This window comes from Mustela putorius, unplaced genomic scaffold (assembly GCF_011764305.1).
Source record: "Mustela putorius furo isolate JIRA1106 unplaced genomic scaffold, ASM1176430v1.1 tig00003863_pilon_pilon_pilon, whole genome shotgun sequence".
Taxonomy (NCBI): Eukaryota; Metazoa; Chordata; class Mammalia; order Carnivora; family Mustelidae; genus Mustela; species Mustela putorius.
In genome coordinates, this window is record NW_025422015.1 from 11,628,586 (window position 1) to 11,649,446 (window position 20,861).

The following is a 20,861-nucleotide window of genomic DNA, read 5'->3' on the forward strand; positions in this document are numbered from 1 at the left end:
GCCGTTCGACTTCCCTGGAAACCGTGGCCCGCCGTCGCCGCGTTCCGTTACACGCTCTCCTGCGCGACCCCAGCCTCTGGCGCCGAGCACCGCGGCCCGGGCGCGGCATGGAGGCGAAAGCGGCAGCCACGCCGGCTCCTGGCGGCGGCGCGGGCTCGGTGACCGCGGAGGAGACCGAAAAGTGGATGGAGGATGCGATGCAGATGGTGAGGGCTGCAGGAGGTGGACGCCGTGGGTGGGACGTTTCATTAGCCCCCTTCGTGACCCGAGCATTTGAGCAGACGCCCGGGGTGTGCCTTCTCGCCACCGGAGTCTCGATGGCGGTCACGTTTTCTGGGGTGGACAGCTGGCTTTACTGCCCTGAAATGGTCTGTAGTCTCACCGTGCTGTAGGGGAAGGAAGAGAGGAAATAGAGAAATCGTTTCTTTTGTCCCTGGCACGTCGGAGCCCCACATCCTCATTCAGCTGCTGCTGGCACGGAACGTGCCGAGTCCCCTTCTTTCCCGCAGACACACTCGCAAATCCGGAGAGTCCCATTCTTCTGTGCTTAGACCAGGAGGAGAAAGGACGCTGATAGATCAGGATAAAACAAATCCCTGCACAGCCAGATCCCGCCAGTCATTCGTCTGTCTTCCTGCCCTCTGGCCTTTCCAGGACGGCAGGCTCATTAGGGCTCTGATCTGATGGGTGTCCGGTCCGACCTTCCCCATACTTCCGTGTGCCAGTGAGCTCCTTCATGGGGAGAAGACTGTGTTGGGCAGACGTATGTAAAATGTCCTAACGGTTCACATTTTTCTAAAGCTGCTGTAAAGGAAATCTTATTTCATACATGGTTCTTTCTGATTGTATTTTCCTAGTGGCCTCTGGTCTCCAGTAGTTAATTGATTGCATAATTATGTATTCATTCACTCCACAGATGTTTATGGAGTACACCATGCTTGGCATTGGGAATTCAGCACCGAGACTGATTTTGGTATATTCCTCTCTGCTCTCTGTTCAGACTGTTTCCCCGGCATTCATTCGCTGTTACAGCCAAATGTTTTTCTCTAAGCCCGGATGCATGACAGCGTCTATCCATTTGTTTCAGCTACTTACACAATGTCCCTTTAAACGTGTTTCTCATACTTTTTGGAAAACGACCCAGAGTAAAAAAAAAAAAAAAAAAAAAAACACCATTTTATATTGCAACCCAGTGAATAACACACGTAGCTATCACCGAAACAAAAGTTTCACAGAACAGTACTTAACCTTCCTGGTATTTTTTGGATGGGGGAGGGGTGTGCTTGTATTTCGGACAAATATTCCACATCCGTGAGCCTCTTCAGTCACAAGTTTTTTTGGAACGATGCTGTTGGCCTTGGCCAGTCGGAGGATGGAGTCATCTGACTCACCCATCCTGGTAGTGGACCCTCATAGAGCGTAGTGTAAACTGGTACTTGAATCTGCCCGTTGTCTGGTCACTCAGCCACGTTCGTCTGAGTGGACGCGTGAGCGGTGGTACGGATGGTGCGGTTGCTGGCAGAGCATTTCCGCGGCAGGTCCAGCCAGGTCCACGAATTGGCCAGCATCGCTCTGCAGGGCCAGAGCGCGCCTGGCGCCACCACCACCACCGCCACCACTGCCACCACCACTGCCCCAGCGCAGAACGCTCTTTCGTCCATTTTTGAAAAAAATGCTGGTCCTGACCTACTAACTTGATTTTATGACCCATTCTTGGAGCTCACTTCATAATTTATTTCCTCCAATAAACTTACAAGATATGTAGCATTCCAAAACTTTAATTACTGTTCACATATACATTTAAAAATGAATTTGTAACTTGTCATATGGATTTGTTAGTCCTGAACCTCTTTTATGTTACTAAATCCTCTACATTGGGGACGAGTTTGCACGTGATATCAAAATCTCACTCTCCCTTCTCCAAATCATTTCAATAATGCGTATGCTGGGCAGCTTCTTCCTAAATAGTGAAGATGATAATATATACACAAAAAGGCTAAAATTCCCTAAAGTAAGCTGCATTCGTATCCTTCCGTGGGTGAGAGACTTCCAGAGGGCAGATGATGCCTGAATGCTGAGAAGTCAGAATTTATGGGCTCTTCCATTCATTTTCATTTGCTTCAGGAGCTCTCTCCTCAAAGTATTTATTTGTGGAGGCTGCTTAGATGAAATTTTCAGAGATGCTACCCTGGAGAACTTAATAGTGTTTGGAGAACTTAATAGTGTTTTTGAAAACATAACTTTATCAGTCATTGGGCTTTCCTGCTCATGTAGCAGAGCTGGGATTTTTTTTTTTTTTCCATCCTTTCACATTTTGGGTCTTTATTTTCCTTTAAGTGTCTTTTGGTCATAATATATTGGAATATTTCCTCCATCTATCTCTGCACTGTTCTCTAGACTTCTGGACTAAATACTTAAGTCCTTTTATGACTTTTTGCTGGGACCTTGCACAAGTCATCTCCTACCCCCTTCCCTTCCTACCCTATAATATGAGATGATTGTACTCCACATAGTTACTCAGATCGCTCTGGCTTTGACATTTTTGTCTCTTAATTGGATTATATATTTTTTAAGATTTTATTTATTTATTTGACAGAGAGAGGCACTGTGAGCAGGAGAGGGAGAAGCAGGATAACCTCTGAGCAGAGAGCCCTATGTGGGGCTCAATCCCAGGACTCCCAGGATCATGACCTGAGTGGAAGGCAGATGCTTAACCAACTGAGTTGCCCAGGAACCCTTCTTAATTGGATTATAAAAACCTAGGGGATGTGATTACCTAGTTTACCTATACCTACATAAGGTCAAGAAGGACCTTAACTTAGCTCTTGTATTTTGGTTTTGACCTATACATGTTCTTCTAGGTCTTAAAGAAGGGGAAGAGTGCTTGTCATAAATCTTGTGCTTTGTTTAGTCTCTCCCTCCCCACTACAGAAACTTCAAATCTTGAACTACTTCAAAGATTGTTGAAGTAATTCAAGGTTTACTGTGTACTTCTGAGAAGAGTTTAAGATTCATCAAGAAGCATAGCCAGTGCCAAATGTGCCCACCTCTGAGGAATTTGACAGGGAAATATGCAGGGTACACGTAGTAGCATCTTCATAGCATTTGTGCAGAGTAGACATATGTAAATGGCCAATATGTAAGTAGAATGTCTGGCTCTGATTGGACCAGCCAACTCATATAATTTCTAGGTCTTACTGTTTAAAATAAAGGGATTGTGCTAGAAGATTTCTATCCTAGTCTACAATTTTAATCTACAGACATAAGCCTGAATTATAAAAGAAAGGAAAACAGTTTTTGAGGAAGCTTAAAATCCATTTTTTAAAATGTCTAAAGTAAGTGAGTCTGAGCAAAAAGCCATATAACCCTAATAGTTCAACAGGTATAACATTTTTTGGAAGGCAACCTGACATGATATGATTAACAGCCTCAAAAAAAAAGTTCATATCATTTGACATAGTAAGATAAATATGTGGCAGTTAGCTTAAGGAAATAGTTTAGAAAGATAAAAGTAATCATTGTCATTTCAGTGTTTCTTGTAACAGGGAAAACTAGGAAGCATTTCAAACTTCCGATGAGAGCAAGTGGCTAATTATGGTATATTACTGGGTTGAATAACGTGCTTTTATCAAAACAGTTATGGCTATTAGGTACAAACATGACATTAACTATCACGGCTACATATGATATTCAACATTAAGCAAGCAGAATACAAATTATTTTATACTATACATATATTTTTAGAGGTTAGGCATATGTTCAAACCCTAGAATAGCTACTGGCAGCCAGCTAACTTTGACAGGTTCTTAACCTTTCAGCCACAAGGCCTCTTCTGTAAAATGGGTGTATAGTATCTATGTTGCAGGGTTGTATAGGTTAAAAGAGATAATGTTTGTAAAGTCCCTGACATATTATGCTCAATAAATAAAAGCTGGTTTTTTTTTTCTTTATCAAATAAACAAAGACTAGAGGAGAACACACACACAAATAATTAGTTAACATGGTAAAGATATTGGTCTTTTTTTTTTTTAAGATATGGGTAATTTTAAAGAAATTTTTCACTATGCTTTTTTAGTAAAAATCTAATAAAAAAGATAGCATAAGAAGGATAAAAACAGAAAGGAGCCCGTGGTAAGTAAATAGATGTTAGTGGAATAGAGATGGGTTCTTTATACCATCAAAGGCAGAAAACAGAAGAGAAAGATGGATGGGTTTTAATTACATAAATATTAAAAACTTCTGCATGTTAAAAGGACAAGGTACAAAATAACAACGCAAATTCACAAAGAAATGATCAGATTTGACCGAAAGTTGGTGGGAAAGTTGGAAAGTATAAGAGGAGATGGATTGAAAACTATGTAAATTATTTAATTAGTTTAATTCTATTTTGAACTCGACAGCAAAACAAATATGTATTTTATTGAACAGCATTTCACCTAAACCCATTTCCGTGGGGCTTTAGGGTTGTTCTCACCACCTTCTCTCTAACCCACCATTCCCAGCTGCTCAACCACTCCCCCTCAGCATGGTGGGCTGGGCTAGTCCTCATTCATAACCTGATTTGCCCCACAGCTCATGTTTCCTCTCTCATTTGGACATCAGCTGAAGGCTTTTCACAAAAAAAAAACAAACGAGTTACTCTAAGCAAATAGGAAGATAGTGGAAGAGAGGAAGGGACGTGGAATAAAGGAGCTACATTTGCTGGAAGGAAAAAGAGAGAATTGCAAAGAAAGTATGAAAGGCACATGTCCAGTCACCTGGGGGCCTGGGTGGAGCAGGAGGCTGCCAGGCTTTTTTCCAGGTGACCTAAGTCAGGACTTGGAAAGACAGTGGGCTCCACAGGTTCTCCCTGTCCTATGCCACTCCTTCCCCACTGGGCCTTGCATTCCCTTCTACGTGCTTGAGGTAGCTACACAGCCACACATAGCATTACCTCTTCAGGAGATAGTTTTACAGAAAATCTGTGTCATGTGGCCCCTCATTTGTTTCTTGCAGTTTTTTAGCCTTCAACTTTCTAGGTCTCACTCTCCTTTTGTCCCTTGAACTAGGCCTCTTTTGAACCCCAAAAGTGACAAAGTAGCTGATCAGTGGTGACTGGAGTAGGAATTTGAGGCCGAGTGGCCAGGAACCTGAACCTTGTAGGTGTTCCGTAAATATTTGTTGAAGAAATGAATACCTGAAACAGATTGCCTGGATTTTGGCCTCGGCCTCTCACAGGAGCAAATCCCCTAACACCCCCATGTTTCCATTTACTCATCTGTAAGCTGGGGAAGCTCACTGAATCGATCTCCTAGGGTTGTAAGTGAAATGCATTAATAATGATAAAATGCTTAAAATAGTCCTGGGTTAAAGTAAATTTTTTTTCTTTTCTTTCTTTTTTTTTTTTTTTTTAAAGATCTTATTTATTTATTTGACAGACAGAGATCACCAGTAGGCAGAAAGGCAGGCAGAGAGAGAGAGAGAGAGAGGAGGAAACAGGATTCCCACTGAGCAGAGAGCCTGATATGGGGCTCCATCCCAGGACCCTGGGATCATGACCTGAGCTGAAGGCAGGCAGAGGTTTTAACCCACTGAGCCACCCAGGCGCCCCATCAAAGTCAATTTTTCTATAGTTGTAAGCTTTTATAATTTATAAACTCAGAATCAGAGCAATTGTTATGTAGACATAATAGTCTAGGGTAATAGGTAGAAGCTAGAAATTTAACCTGTAGATAGGTCACTCTTCAAGCCACTGGTTTTCATTTTCACCCTTCCACCAAAATTGTATCTGTGTCACCCACCCTTTTTTCTTGGTCTGTGTCCATCCCCCATCTCCGCCACTCCCTGCTGCCATCTTCCCTAACAGCAGACACTTCTGATTTTCTCTTTCTTTCTTTCTTTCTTCTTTCTTTCTTTCTTTCTTTCTTTCTTTCTTTTTCTTTCTCTTTCTTTCTTTCTTTCTCTTTCTTTCTGTCTTTCTTTCTTTCTTTCTTTCTTTTTTCTCTTCCTTCCTTCTTTTCTCTTCCTTTCTTTCTCTCTTTCTTTCTCTTGAAATATTTTATTTATTTATTTTAGAGAGATCGCACAAGCAGGGGAGGGGCAGTGGGAGAGGGAGAAGCGGACTTTCTCCTGAGCAGAGCCACCCAGTCGCTCTGACACCCTTGATTTTCCTGCTACCTTCCTAGGCATTTCTTCTTAACCTCCATTGCAAGGTATTTCTCATTTACTCTACTTGTACTATTATTTTTTAAACGTTTCCTTTTGAAATAATTATAGATTCACGGAAGTTGCCAAAAAAAAAAGAAAAGAAAAGTATATAGGGAAAGCTCCTGTACCCTTCACCCAGCTTTCCTCTGTGGTAACATCTTAGGTACCTGCCGTGCAGTGATCAAACCAGGAGAAGGACATTGCTGCAATCCGTAGAGATTATTCAGATAGAACCGGCTTTGTATGCACACGTGTGTGGAGTTCTGTGCAATTTTGTCATGGTTGGTTTTGTTGACCCTCCACCAGAACTGCTCGGTTACAAGGCTTCGTGCTATCCTTCATAGCCGCTATTCTCTCAAACCTTTAAACCCCGGCAGGCACTAATCCATTCTTAGTAGCTGTAATTTTGCATTTAGGAATGTTATATATGTGAATATAGAATCTTCTGGGGGGGGGTGGTTCTTTTCATTCAGCATGATTTCCCTGAAGCCCATCCAAATGTTGAGTGAATCAGTAGTCTGTTTCTTTTGTTGCTGTGTAGTATTTTATGGGATGGACGTACCATAGTTCAACTATTCATCCTGTGAAGGACATTTGGATCATTTCCAGTTTTTGCCTATTATGAATAATATAGCTACAAACATTTGTGTCTGTATATGAATTCATGTACTGTATGACCACAAGCTTTCGGTTCCTTGGGATAATGCCTGAGAGTGCAGTTGCTGGGTCATATGTTCACTGCATGTGTTGCTTTTTAAGAAGCTACCAAACTGGTTTCCAGAATGACTGTACCATTTTACAGTCCTTCTAGCAGTGTATAAGTAAGTGACCCCATTTTTCTTCAGCCTCACCAGCATTTGGTGTTTTTACTTTTTATTTTAGCCACTGATGGTGTGTAGTGGTAACTCATTGTGGTTATAATTTGCATTTCCCTAATAGCTAATGCTATGAATATCCTTACATGTACTTATTTGCCGTCTGTATGCCCTCTTTGGTGAAGTGTCTTTTAATGTCCTTTGTCCATCTTCTAGTTGGATTGTTTTTGGATTTTTTTGTTGTTGAAATTTGAGAGTTCTTTGTATAGTCTTGATAGTAGACCTTTGTGGGATATACAGTTTGCAAATATTTTCTTTCAGTTTTAGCTTGTTCTTTCTTTTTTGTAACAGTGTATCAGTTTCCTATGGCTTCTATAACAAATCACTACAAACTAGGGGGCTTAAAATGACACAAGTTTATTCTCTTACAGCTCTGGGTGCCAAGTTTTTGAAATTCATTTCATTGGGCCAAACCCAGTGTGCCAGCAAAGCTCTGTGCCCTCTGAAGGTTCTAGAGGTGGTTATGTTTCCTCAACTTTTCCAGCTTCTGGAGCAACATTCTTTACTTGACTCATGGCTTCTTTACTTGACTCATGGCTCCTTCCTCTATTTTCAAAGCCAACGGTGTAATGTCTTCAAATCTCTTTCTCTGCCTCTCTTATTAGGAGACTTGTGATTGCATTTAGAGCCACCCAAATAAGCCAGAATAATTTTCCTATCTCAAGATATTCAATAAATATTTGTGGGATGAGTAAATGATTTCTCCTTTGTGTGTGCGTGGGGTTCTGTGTACTCACAATCTAATTTTAAATAACATTTTCCGTGTGCTGATTGCCTTAACTGTGTGGGTACTCAGCGTCACCATCCTCCCTAGCTGTCAGTCCTCCTCCTGGCTTTTCTTTCTCTAGTAGCCAATGGTGCATTTATGTATTTATTTATTTGTGTATTTATTTATTATTTGTATATATTCACCAAACCTTGGAACTCTTCAGACTTTCAAATTTTGCATAACCTGGCATGCTTTAGCCATTGTTACGGAACTGAACAGAGCTAGCCTGTGGGTGGTTCATGACCCAGTTCAGAAGAATGCAGTCTTACTGCTTCAGCTACTCTCTCCCTACATTTCTGTAGGCCCTAGCTCTGCCCTGCCAGTCTGGAAGAGGAAGGAGAGATACAGTTTGCTATCCCTGTGCTGTGTGCCTCTCCTTTCACCTTTATTGGCCCAAGGACAAGTTAAGTGTCAGTTAAGAGCCTGGTTGAAGTGGCTAAGTAACCCATGTTAGCATGGTGATAGAACATTATTGCTACTCTAAATAAAGTATAGCTGGGAATTGGGGCTAGTGCAAGAGGTAGAACACGCAGTCTTAAGCAATGTCTTCAACCTTACACTGTATATGCCTTAGGCTGTATGTGAATACCAACACTTAATTAGTAATCTGATCTTCCAAAGTGTCTTCAGGTCTGTCAAAGTAAGAAATGCTGTGCCTTTCTAAAAACAGCTATACTTGGATTTTCTTGACTACAGTGAGTTGGAAATGATTACACACTAGTTCCAGGGTTGTATTCTTCCTTGTTCGCTCTCAGCAACAGGATCAAGGAGTATGCAGATATAACCTGCTTGCTTTTGCCCTCTGCCCAAAGAAGTACTCTTTAACTATTTTGGGCCTCGACTGCTGTGGTTCAGTCAGCAACAAAGCCAGGAGAAAAATGGACAGCCTCTGATGGAGGAGACTTTGCATATATAACCAGTGGTTTGCCCTTTCTAGGATGCAGGTGGTGGACATATCCTTAGGCATACTTTTCTAATGAATATTTTTCAGTCAAGATGTTCTTTACAGGCAATGAAATACACGGGTCTTAGATAAGTTGTCCATTCAGTTTTGACTGATGCAAACATCTGTGTAACCCACCCCCTTTACAAGATAGAGTTTTGACTACCCTGGAAAAGTTCCTTGTGTCCCTTTCCAATCAGTCTGTAGATGCCTTTCCAGGAAGAAATTGCTATCATCGTGTTTAGTTTTGTCTGTTCTAGTACTAAACCTGAAGGGAGCCATACAGTGTGTATGCTTTTGTGTTTGACTTCTTGCACTCAGTGTGTCTGACATTCACCCGTGTTGTTGTGCATATCTCTAGCTTGTTCCTTTCCATCGCTCAGTAGCAATCCATCGTGCCACTGTGCCGCAGTTTGTTTCCCCGTTCTCTTGTTGGCGCACACCTGTGCCATTCGTAGATTTGGGCTATTATGAATCAAGCTATTATGAACGTTCTTTTACAAGATTTTTTTTTTTTTTGGTGGACATGTATTCCCTTCTCTTAAATATATATTTAGGATTAGAATTTGTTCATAGGCTACATGTATATTTACTTTTTAGAAAAATTTCCCAAGCGTTTTCCAAAGTGGTTGTGCCATTTTAGCATAGAGCCCTCCAAAGCTTTTCTTGTGTCGAAGCAGAAATAGCACAGAGAGATGTCCAGGCTGGTTACCTTCATGCTGTTGGAACTTGAGAGGGTACCTTCTATAATACTTAGTGAAACAAAAAAATGAAGCAAGTAGAATTTCAACAAGGAGAGGGCTTCAGTAAAATATTTATACATTCTTTTATATATATAAAAGTTTTAGACATTTCTCTTATATATTCTTTTATATTTATATATAAAAGTATTTATATATTCTTTTCCTTTGCAAATATGTATGTGATCTCCGAAAAGCTGCACAGGCCCTGCCACCGTGGGAAGAGGCAATAGCAGCAGCCTTTTGCTCACTTCTTCTTCCAGTGAGAAGAAAAAGAACCAGAGGCTTGGAACCAGTGAGGGGGGTTTGTTCCCGAGTCTCCCTTAATACAGATAGAACAGAAAAGAGGCACTAAATACTGAACTGTACGGAGGGAAGGGAAAGCTCAGCTGTATTTCTTTGTTCTGGTGTTTATACATGTGTGCTTTGCTGCGGGTAGTCTTTTCAAGTATTGAACCTTACGTCTTAAATTTTCCACTTTGTCTTTTAGGCCAAGGAAGCCCTAGAAAATATTGAAGTTCCTGTTGGCTGCCTTATGGTCTACAACAATGAAGTTGTGGGGAAGGGACGAAATGAAGTTAATCAAACCAAAAATGTATGTCGATTGAATAGTTTAATAGCAAACATACAACAGTAAGGGTAGGAGTGCACTGCCCTTCATCACAGTTGGCAAGAAGGTGGGTCTGTGTCAAGACCTGTAGGTATGAATGGAAGGGTAGTTTCCCTTAACTTTTCTTTTTTTGAATGTCTTCCTCTCTGATTATAAAAGTGATCCATGTTCATTTTTTAAAATTTGGAAAATATAAAACGTCTAATGAAACAATACAATCTTTAGGGCTAATTTTCTATTTCATGGAGTTTTATTTTAGCATTGAGTGAAACTCAAGAAGGAATTTTATTACTTTGGAGTGTTAGTACTGAAGAAATGAATCTAATCTCCATCTTAAGCAAATCTAATATAGAAAAATTCCACTATACAAAACTCATCAGTTTAACTCATATCACATTATGTAGTACCTTTAAATAATGTTTTCCTCCCAGTAAATTAAAAAATCACCTTTAGTTTATACCTTTAGAGGTATTAAAGTATTGTGTAGAGGAAACTGTTCGTTTACTAGATAATTCAATGGAATAAAGTCTCTACCACCTGCTGTCTCTGTACCTACATGTGGTATACACTTTATTATTTTTTTAAATTTTTATTAATTTTTTAGACAGAGAGGGGACACATGCATGAGTGTGGTGGGGAGAGGGAGAGAGAGAATCTTAAGCAGGCTCCACACCCAGTGCTTGATCTTATGACCCTGAGATCATGACCTGAGCTGAAAACAAGAGATGGACGCTTAACCCAGTCACACTGATATTACACATTAATAGTTTGTGTGCCTTTATGTTATTGTGGTTAGGTTGAGAAGTTTGTGAATTAAGGCAACGCTTCTTGGTATCACAACAGTGTGTCACAGTACGTATAAATGAATTCCAGTTTTAGGATTATCAGAAATACTAGGTGGACTCACAGCTTATAACCATAACACTGCTCACACAGACTTTGATCTTATCATTCAGTTGTGGGAACCAGAGAACAGGCTGGGCTGGTACCGGTACTATGGGGTATTTAATGTTTATCCATCACATCTATCAAAAAGAAAACACATGCAAAGTAGGACCTGGATTCACAGAGCAATTATTATTTGGATATCAAAACATTTGTGAGGTAAGTAATAAACATGATGCCGCAATTAGTAAATACACATATACTTGTCAGGGAGTAGAATTCTGTATTTTAAGTAATTGCCCTCTCTCCCTATTTTGTGTATTTTGTGCTTTGGGATAATATCTTTAATATCAGAACTTTGAATGCCCTGATGTCCATCTAATCCCCCCATGACCTGGGTTTCTTTGTATCTTGAAATTAACCTGCGTTTATTTTGGTTTCTGTACCTGATAGAAGATTGCCCTATAAAATACTATACAAAGACCTTTGACCCCAAATGAGGAAACCTGAGTCCTGCTTTTGGCTCTGATACTACCATCACCTCTCCCACTGTGTGTTTTTGACATGTCCTAAATTAGCTTCTGGTTCTTCAGCACCAAAAGAAGAGTGGAGGGGCGCGAGGGTGGCTTAGTTGGTTAAGTAGCCAACTCTTGATTTCGGCTCAGGTCATGATCTCAGGGTCCTGGGGATCAAGCCCCAAGGTGGGCTCCATGCTCAGCAGGGAGTCCACTTCCTCTCCATTTGCCCCTCCCCCTCCTCTCTCTCTGTCTTTCTCTCTGATAAATAAATAAATCTTAAAAAAAAAAAAAAGCCCAAGGGTGCCTGGTTGCCTCAGTGGGTTAAAGCCTCTGCCTTCGGCTCAGGTCATGATCTCAGGGTCCTGGGATTGAGCCCCACAATGGGCTCTCTACTCAGCAGAGAGAGCCTGCTTCCCCTGTCTCTCTGCCTGCCTCTCTGCCTACTTGTGATCTCTGTCTGTCAAATAAATAAATAAAATCTTTAAAAAACCCTCAAAAAACAAACAAACAAAAAACCCAACACTTTCTTTACTTGTTTCCAGGACATTACATCACTCGGGATTTTCTAAAAAAGTGAGGTTGGTTGCAGGGATTCAGTTAAACAGTTACTTATTGAGTATTCTGGGCAGATTTGACTCAGTAATTCTGAGGCTGATTGTTAAAAAGCCCCTGAATTGGGGAAACTTTTTTTTAAAGTGCCCCAGTTACTTCTGCTATGCAGGCGGCTTTGGGAATTTGTTCTCTAAAGTCCCTTCCAGCTCTGAGATCGTAACTCAGGACCAGCCTTGCTTCCACCTGCCTGTAGCTTCTATGGCACCTTGGGCCACGGTGCCAGCATCTCTCACACCCTACTCCACGCCACAGGTTCATGAGCACTTCCTGTTTGCCCCAACCAGATCTGTACTTGCTGAGGACAGACTTTGTAGCCTCATGCAGTATTTAGCACTATGGCTTGTACATCGTTAACAAGCAGTGTAAGTTTATTGATAAATGTGATTATTCTGAATATCATTAATAATTCTTGCATGTCAGAGCACGTGGACTGCAAGGAGCATACGCTTCTTGTAATTCAGTGTTTTATGAGGTATAGATGCCAGTGAACCCTGTTTTACATACGGGGGAAGGAAGGCTTCAAGAAGTTGTGTAACCTGCCCAAGGCCACGTAATAAGTGATGTCACAGTCAGGATTCAGACTCAACTATGGTTATTTCCACACACTGTGTGATTTCTCCTATAATCTGTGCCACTCAGGAGGTATCTGAGACTGATACCAAATCTGCTTTTCTCTAGAGTCTGCCAGAGTGAAAAATCTCATTCCAAAGAAAATATAAGTGATGACATCCCACTAACTACCTACACATTTGCCTAGAGTCAAGTGAGGGACGGCCTTGGAAATGTCTGGAATGGCCCACCTGCGTGTGAAGACTTCAGGCTTCCCCTCAAATATTCACAAGCTCTAGATTCCTTTTTTCCTCCCTGAGACTAATATTCTCTATTGCATTTTAATTGAAAGAGCATTTAGTTAAGAGGTACTTAACTAAAAATGCAGCATAATTCTCATGCTATCTCCTATTTGGTGTCTTTTGTTGGTGAGGTTATGGGACTTGAACTGGGAAACACATTGCCAAGCACTAAGAGCATCCCCAAATGTTTATTCATTAAAACATTGGCAGAAGCATTAGGCCCATTTTTTTGGTATTGGTTTTCATATGTTTGCACAATACAGTTACATGTTGATGTAATAATCCTCTCTCTCTCCAGGCTACCCGACATGCAGAAATGGTGGCCATTGACCAGGCCCTAGACTGGTGTCATCGAAGTGGCAAGAGTCCTTCTGAAGTATTTGAACACACCGTGCTGTATGTCACCGTGGAGCCCTGTATTATGTGCGCAGCTGCTCTCCGCCTGATGAGTATCCTTTGACTTTGTGAGTTAATGTTGTGTGCCCTTCCTGTAACCTTGAAAATGGCCAGACACATAACCTGCTTTTCTCATATGCAAAAACAGATTTATGAAGCAAGTTGAAATAGATTGTACCCCTTGGCCAAAAATTTTTAGGAAGGATTTTTAAATCATAAGATTTCTTCATTTTATATCAATATATGTAAAACTATTAACCAAATAAAACTAGAGGAAGAAAAACTCAGAGCTAACAAACTTACATAATGATAAGTCACAAATTAAAGTAGATTATAAAACTGCAGAGAAAATGTCTGAAGAATATGTACCTTTGAATAATAGATTATAGGCGGTTTAAAATTTTTCTTTCTCTGTTTATATGTTTTTGTTTGTGTTTTGTTTATATATTTTTGCCAAGAATACCTGTTAAATTGTGTGAAAAATTTTAAGTCAAAAGTAAACATAAGGTAAAAAAAAGTCACTGATGATATTATAATTGTAAATAAATGGGAAATTGAGAAAGTTACAGCTCTTTGAAATGTGTCTTTCATAGAGTAAGTGACACAAATACCGAGTGTTAGCAAGTTTGTCTCTAAGATCTTTAAAAAATTACTTGCTTGTTCAAAACCTCAATTTCATACTTGTATATTTTTATGTACTTGTTTTTCTATGTATATGTGAAAAATTTTTATCACTTTAAAAATAACAGGGTTTTGAGTATTACATGTATAGTCTCTACTATGTGAAGAAGGAGGTTCTGGTAAACTTAGAACTTTCTCCCCATCCTGCCTCACAGAGTGGCTCAACTTTGGTCTGTTTTATATTGGGGCATGGGTTATGTTTTATTTGGCAAAAGGTTAGGGGACAATCCTATTTTTAAAAGGTAAAAATCCCCAGATTAAACTCCTGCTTCCTTTCTGGCTCCAATTCTCTAATGACTCAAGGAAAGTGAATTAGGAAAGACAAGAGAGAACACCAAACAATGAACATTCAGCAACTATGTATCTGGTTTTCTTTATTTGCAATTGTGAGATGTTAATCTCTAAATCCTTAAAACTTCTTTTGTGTAATGGTATTGTATGATTTTTAAAATTAAGCCTAAACTTAACTGTTTTTAAAAGTAGCCTGAGCTTGTCTGTCCAGGGTGACCTGGTTTTGTCACTCTATGCGTTTGAGCTGCATACTCTTTTCAAGACCTTAATTCTTTTTCATAAATCCCGCTGGTCGTGTATGGCTGTCAGAATGAACGGTTTGGTGGTTGTGGCTCTGTCCTAAATATTGCCTCTGCTGATTTACCAAATACCGGGAGACCATTTCAGGTAATGTTTCCCATTTATGCTTTTTCTTGCTAATGACTTTGAGCTTTTCACGGGCTTGGGAATAGTTCATGTGTGGTCAGTACACCAGAAAGCCATGCTGGGACTAGACAGACTCTAGGACTTCTCGTCAAGTTCATTTGTGCCTTAGTAGAAGACAGGTAATCATTTCCAGGTGAGTGCTTGCCTCTCTTAAATAGCAGAATCTCTCCAGAAGGAGAGTCCATGGCCTTCTCAGGTATCTCCTGACAGTGTTCACCAGCGCCTTCAGGTATGCTTTGGAGACGCTGTCACTGTTGACATTTTCCCTCGGTGAGTGTCCCCAGCTCCCTGCTGCCCCGCGCTTGTGTGAAGCTGGGCCTCTGTCAGTGACAGCAGATACTATTTATGATGCACACACAATATTTTTGCTCAAAGTCCTTTTGCTTTATCACTGTGTACTATTTTTTTTTACATTTTTAAAAAAAGATTTTACTTATGAGAGAGACAGTGAGAGAGAGAGTGTGGGTGGGGGAGGAGCAGAGGGAGAGGGACAAGCAGACTCTGCACTGAGCCTAGAGCTCGACATGGGGCTCAATCTCAAGACCCTACGATCAAAGACCCTGAGCCAAAACCGAGGGCCACATACTTAACCAACTGGGCCACCGAGGCATCCCCGTTGCTATGTACTATTTTTATGTCTAGCAATGAATATTTGTATTTTCATTATGTTCCGCCCTGTCTTTTTAATATGGACATTTTCCCCAGACCCAAGTATCCACATTGCTTTAATCTTCTCTTTCTCTCTGTATCTCTTTTTTTTTTAAAAGATTTTATTTATTTATTTGACAGAGAGAGACAATGAGAGAGGGAACACAAGCAAGGGGAGTGTGAGAGGGAGAATCAGGCTCTCTGCTGAGAAGGGAGCCCAATGTGCAGCTCTATCCCAGGACCTTAGGATCATGCCCTGAGCCAAAGGCAGATGCTTAACCCACTGAGCCACCCAGGCACCCCTGCTTTCATCTTCTCTTAAAAATTTTATTTTCCCTTCAATCTTGCCACCTGTCCCAAAGTTTTTATGTTTAAGGCTATGTGCATTAAGAATTGGTAGTTCAGAGTTTGGCTTACAGACACATAGCATTTTTTGCAAACTGGTTTGATTATTTTTTCCAAGGTTAATCCAGAAATATAATGTTTTAAAAAGAAAAGGATTTAATAAATGCTGGACATAGTGGGTGGTTAACTTCAAAGCCCTCAGATATTCTTAGGAGAATACTGAGTACCTATGAAGGGCTAAATTTGGCTGAACCCCACTGAGAATAAGTTTTGGAAAACATTCTATTTTGAGTCTTCCCAGCTGAACATTAGCTTTCCTAACAACTTCTGTACATTTTAGAATAGATGACATTTAACATCACATCAGAAAATAAATTGTAATAAAATGATGGCGAGTAAACAATATAATCAGCTTGACCATTTAAAAAAATCTGTGAAGTGATTTTATTTTTCCAATCACTTATATCAGTAGCTTGAATTTTGATTACCTAACTCTTTGCAAGTGAATTGCTGCTGACTTTGTACTTCATTTATGAGAAAGAGGTAAAGAATTTCTGAAAGTTTCTGGGCAGAACAAGGATGTGCCTTTGGATATTAGACATGGGTAAAAAATTTCTGTCCAACACCTCAGTGACATTGGTGCATAAATAGTCCTCCCCTACGCATCTCTGCACAGGGCTGATCTGGCTGAACTGAAGAATAAGTTTGTTTGTAGTGTGTGTACCTGGCCAAATTGGCTCCAGGGAAATGAATGACCATGATTTGAAGCCATATCTCTAGGTTTGATGCCAAATTATGGTGGGTTTTTTTTTTAAGTGTCTGAGATTCTTTTTTTTAAATTAAGATTTTATTTATTTATTTGACACACACACACAGAGCTCACAAGTAGGAAGAGAGGCAGGCAGAGAGAGGAAAGTGGGCTCCCTGCTGAGCAGAGAGCCCAATATGGGGCTCTCTCCCAGGACCCTAAGACCATGACCTGAGCCAAAGGCAGAGGCTTAACCGACTGAGCCACCCAGGTGCTCCAGTGTCTGAGATTCTAAAGAAAACATACCTTAGGTCTCTGGATCCTGTGTTTTCTTCCTTTATTGGACTGGTTTGGGTAGGAGGGTTTGTGGGAGGTGGGATACTGTTTCTGTACTGCAGAGTCGTAGAGTCATTTAATGCTTCTAAGCAGCATTAAGCTCATAGAGGAGACCTATAGAATTATTCTTTTCCAAGAAGATGGTGATTACCTTATAATACAGACCTGGTCCATTTTTTAAACGCTTATTTTAATAAGAATGTGTGCTTTTTATTAAAGCCACAAATTTGTACATATAATGAATAATTGAAAACACTGTCTTGGTATCACAGAGTGATGCAGTTTCCTTCTCCATCTAAAACTCAGGGGGTCTCATCCCAGACTGCATATTACAGAGCTTTTAGGTGTGGCTGTGGGAGGTCCCCACCCCAGACCAATTGGATAAGAAGGTGAGAGGGTAGAAGAGAATATAGTAATTTTTTTCTTATTTATTTATTTATTTATTCTTTTTTATCTATTTAGTTTTATTTATTTTTCACAAACTCTGTGTCCAGGGCTAACTTTCACTAGATCTCAGGGAGGGAGCTGCTGTGCTATGTGGGAAACCCTTCACCCAGAGGCAGGTTTTCCATGAACATTCATTGATGATGGGTGAGGGGACAGGCCCCTATATGTGTTCTCCCTGTTTCTCAGGAGAGGGGCTCACCACACCGGACCCTTTCCGAATGGGACTGTGGGGGTGGGCGGGTGGGGTCGCCCAGGCAGCCTTGGGCTGGGACGGCGGGGGGACCAGCTATCACGGACCAACCAAGGCTCCATGTCACTATCTTATCTTCCACCTGGGGGGGATTCTGACAGAGAGGCATTCAGCCATAATCCCAGAGTTCCCAGATGATTCCACTAAGCAGCCAAGGTGGAGGAACACTGGTCTAACTTCATAGGAGAGGAGAGTGCTTTGTGCTAGTTGGTGTTCATGAGAACATGAGGAGAGGTGGCGCTCTGAGCAGCATGAACGCTTAATGTGGTGTGAGGAGAAGGGGACTGACCCACCATGGTTAGCATGATCTGAGAAGGTTGTGAGGACTAGAAGCCAAAGGAGGAGGGAGCTCTAAAAGGAAGCAAGAGTGGTCAGTAGTCTCCACAGCTGCAGAGAATTGAGGAGGTTGGAAAGGGAACCAGTGTTTTGGTCAGTAGGGGCCGGTGGGATATTTGGAAGCAAAGCCAGTGAGGATGAGGTTGAGGAGGAAGTGAGAATCACAGGAGCAACAGTGAGGAATCTGGAATGTTCTCAGGGACCAGCAGGGTAGCAGCTTGCCTGAGGGGCAGGGTGGAAGGAAGGTTATTGGGATCCCCCGCCCAAGCTTTACTGAGCTATAATTGACATATAACGCTGTGTATGTTTAAAGTATACAGTGTGAGGATTTGATAGCTGTATAGATTATGAAATATTTACCGCAATAAAGCTAGTTAACACACATCCACCTCACATAATTACCCTTTTGTTGTTGTTATGGTGAGGACATTTAAACTCTACTCTCTTAACGTAACAGTTTTCAAGAACACAATATAGCATTGTTAACTAGAGTCGCCCTGCTATACCTTAGATCCTCAGAATTTACCTTAGAACTGAAAGTTTGTATCCTGAGATCAGCTGTCTCTTCATTCCCTCCAACCCCCCACCCCTCCACTCCTGGCAGCTACCATTCTACTCTCTGCTTCTATAAAGAAAGTGTTTTATAGCTATATATATCATTATATATATGCAATAGAGTATTCAGCTGTAAAAAAGAAGGAAATTCTGCCATTTGAGACAATGTGGATGGACCTTGAGGGTACTATGCCAAGTGAAGTAAGTCAGAGAAAGACAAATACGGTATCATCTCACTTACATATGCAGTCTAAAAACATCGAACTCTGAAAGATTATTTCTTTTAACAGGGAAGGTTTATGTGGGCCATAGAGGCTCAGGTAAGAGCTGACTGAAGGCACAAGAGAACGGGAGGTTCGTTCTGACCAACAGACCACACCGGCCAGGCCCTTGTGTTGGCGCTCATTACCAGCCTCCCCTCCTGTGGCTGCTTCCAGATGTGCCTCCCCGGAATCTCTGTCCATTTAATCATTTCATGCACCTTAGAAGGATGCCATGTATCAAGTCCAAATTCCTGTGACACAGCTTCAAAGCCCTGCATATTTTGACCTCATTTTATCTAATTCTTTATCTACAGGCCCTCACCCCCCATTAGTTGGTTTCCTCACACAGACTAAGCATATTCTTACTCTTTCCCTGAAATGCTCTGCTCAATGTCTTAAAATATTCGTTTTTCTCTTAATTTTTAATTTTTATTCATTCTAGAGAGCACATGTGCATTTGCATGCGAGTTGGATGATCTGGCAGAAGGAGAGAGAGAGAGAGGTTGAGAACCTTAAGCATGCTCAGTGCCGCGGGGGGAGCCCGTCTCGAGGCTCCATCTCATGATCCTGAGATCATGACCTGTGCCTAATCGAGAGTCGGACGCTTAACTGACTGAGACACTAGACACCTCAAATATTTGCTATCTTTAAGACAAGTTCAGATTTCATCTTCTTATAATATTTCATGTAATTTCACTCCTGACCATTATCATAGTTTCTTATTCTTTCACGTATCCATCTCTGGTCTAGTTAGATACCCAAGACGGATCAAACTGAACACTTTAAAAAAGCTTATTTATCTGAGAGAGAGGGAGCACAGGGAGGGAGGGGCAGAGGAAGAAAGAATCTTAAGCCAGCTCTGCACTAAACACAGAGCACCTCCCGGGGCCCAACCTCACCACCCCAAGATGGGCCACTGGTAAACAGGAGTAGAGAAAAATAGCTCATGCTTAACAAACACTGAAGATGTGCGAGGTATGTAACAGGCGTTATTTTTGTAATCTTATTTAATCTTCATGAAATCCCTCTGAGGTAAGTGCTGTAATTACCTACCTTTTACACACGAGAAAGCTGAGGCACAGAGAGTTCAACTGTCATATGGAAGATCACATAGCTAATAATTTAGTACATGGTTGAGAAAGAATAGTTGATTAGAGTGATGTTTGAGTCCATACATCTGTTCTTTGGGTAATGTTCTTACTTACCCACATTGCTGCTATCCCCAAAGTATACTAATGTTATCTGAAATAAGTTTATGTAATTATGTATACTTTGCTGTGTTTGTGGGATATAGGCCACATTTTCATTTGCCAAAAATCATTCTCAGTTTTTTCATTTCATCAGTGCATTCCCGGATATCGGGCTGAGGAAGCGGTGGAAATGTTAAAGACCTTCTACAAACAGGAAAATCCAAATGGTGAGTTTTCCCCTGTTGTACATAACGTAACCTCACTGAAGACAAGTCAGTGTGAAGAAGACTCGACCAGGGCCCACCTCTTCATTTTCTCTTTTCCTTTTCTATTCTTTTCACAGCACCCAAGTCAAAAGTCCGGAAAAAGGAATGTCAGAAACCTTGACTTGCTCTACTGGAAGGCTGATGCCTCTCGATGACATTCTTGGACTGAAAGCTGTTGACATCGTTGAATCATGTTTACATATGTCCTTAACTCCTGGGAAAATCATCTCTCCCCATTTGCTCTGTTGATGGAACCAATCAGCACTTTTAAAAAGTCTCCCAGTTGTGAACAATGATTAGCTTTTCTGTAAGCTTAAAGAACATTTTAAGAAGGGGGGGAAAAAAAACAAAGATTGAGGTTTTAGAAATTAGTAAGCAGTGCATAACCTTCTTGCCAAAAATCACTGTGCCCAGGCCAGGAAAGTCCCGAGTTTCAGCGTATGTGCCTCCAGACCCAGTTGGCTGGCATATATCTGGACTGGAGTGCACCACGCGGGGGACACCTGGTTTATGCCTGGCTTTTCAGAATCGGATGCTTCATTGTTTGTCGTCACTCTGTTCTCCCAGGGGTTGAGGGCCGTGACTTCCTTGGAATCTGTAGAAGAGTTATGTATATCTAGACTATGAATGTTTGCTCCTCAGAACAGGTTTTTTGTTGTTGTTTTTTTGCTTTTATAAAGCAGAAAAAAATGCA

General features: G+C 41.0%; 1 protein-coding gene across 2 annotated transcripts; it reads left to right on the forward strand.

Annotated features, from left to right (window-relative positions):
- The first annotated feature begins 29 nt into the window (after positions 1–29).
- ADAT2 (adenosine deaminase tRNA specific 2) lies at positions 30–20,505 on the forward strand. 2 transcript variants are annotated; one of them, XR_006602320.1, is made up of 6 exons: positions 30–206; positions 10,004–10,108; positions 13,288–13,438; positions 14,638–14,744; positions 18,739–20,128; positions 20,245–20,505. XR_006602320.1 is itself a non-coding variant. In XM_004752745.3 (6 exons), exons 1-6 carry the CDS (start codon positions 108–110, stop codon positions 20,286–20,288), a joined length of 579 nt encoding a protein of 192 aa, XP_004752802.1. In that variant the 5' UTR covers positions 30–107; the 3' UTR covers positions 20,289–20,505. The 2 variants fall into 2 exon arrangements, 1 of the variants encoding a protein (XP_004752802.1); XM_004752745.3 differs by having other exon boundaries at positions 20,056–20,128.
- Positions 20,506–20,861: the final 356 nt, after the last annotated feature.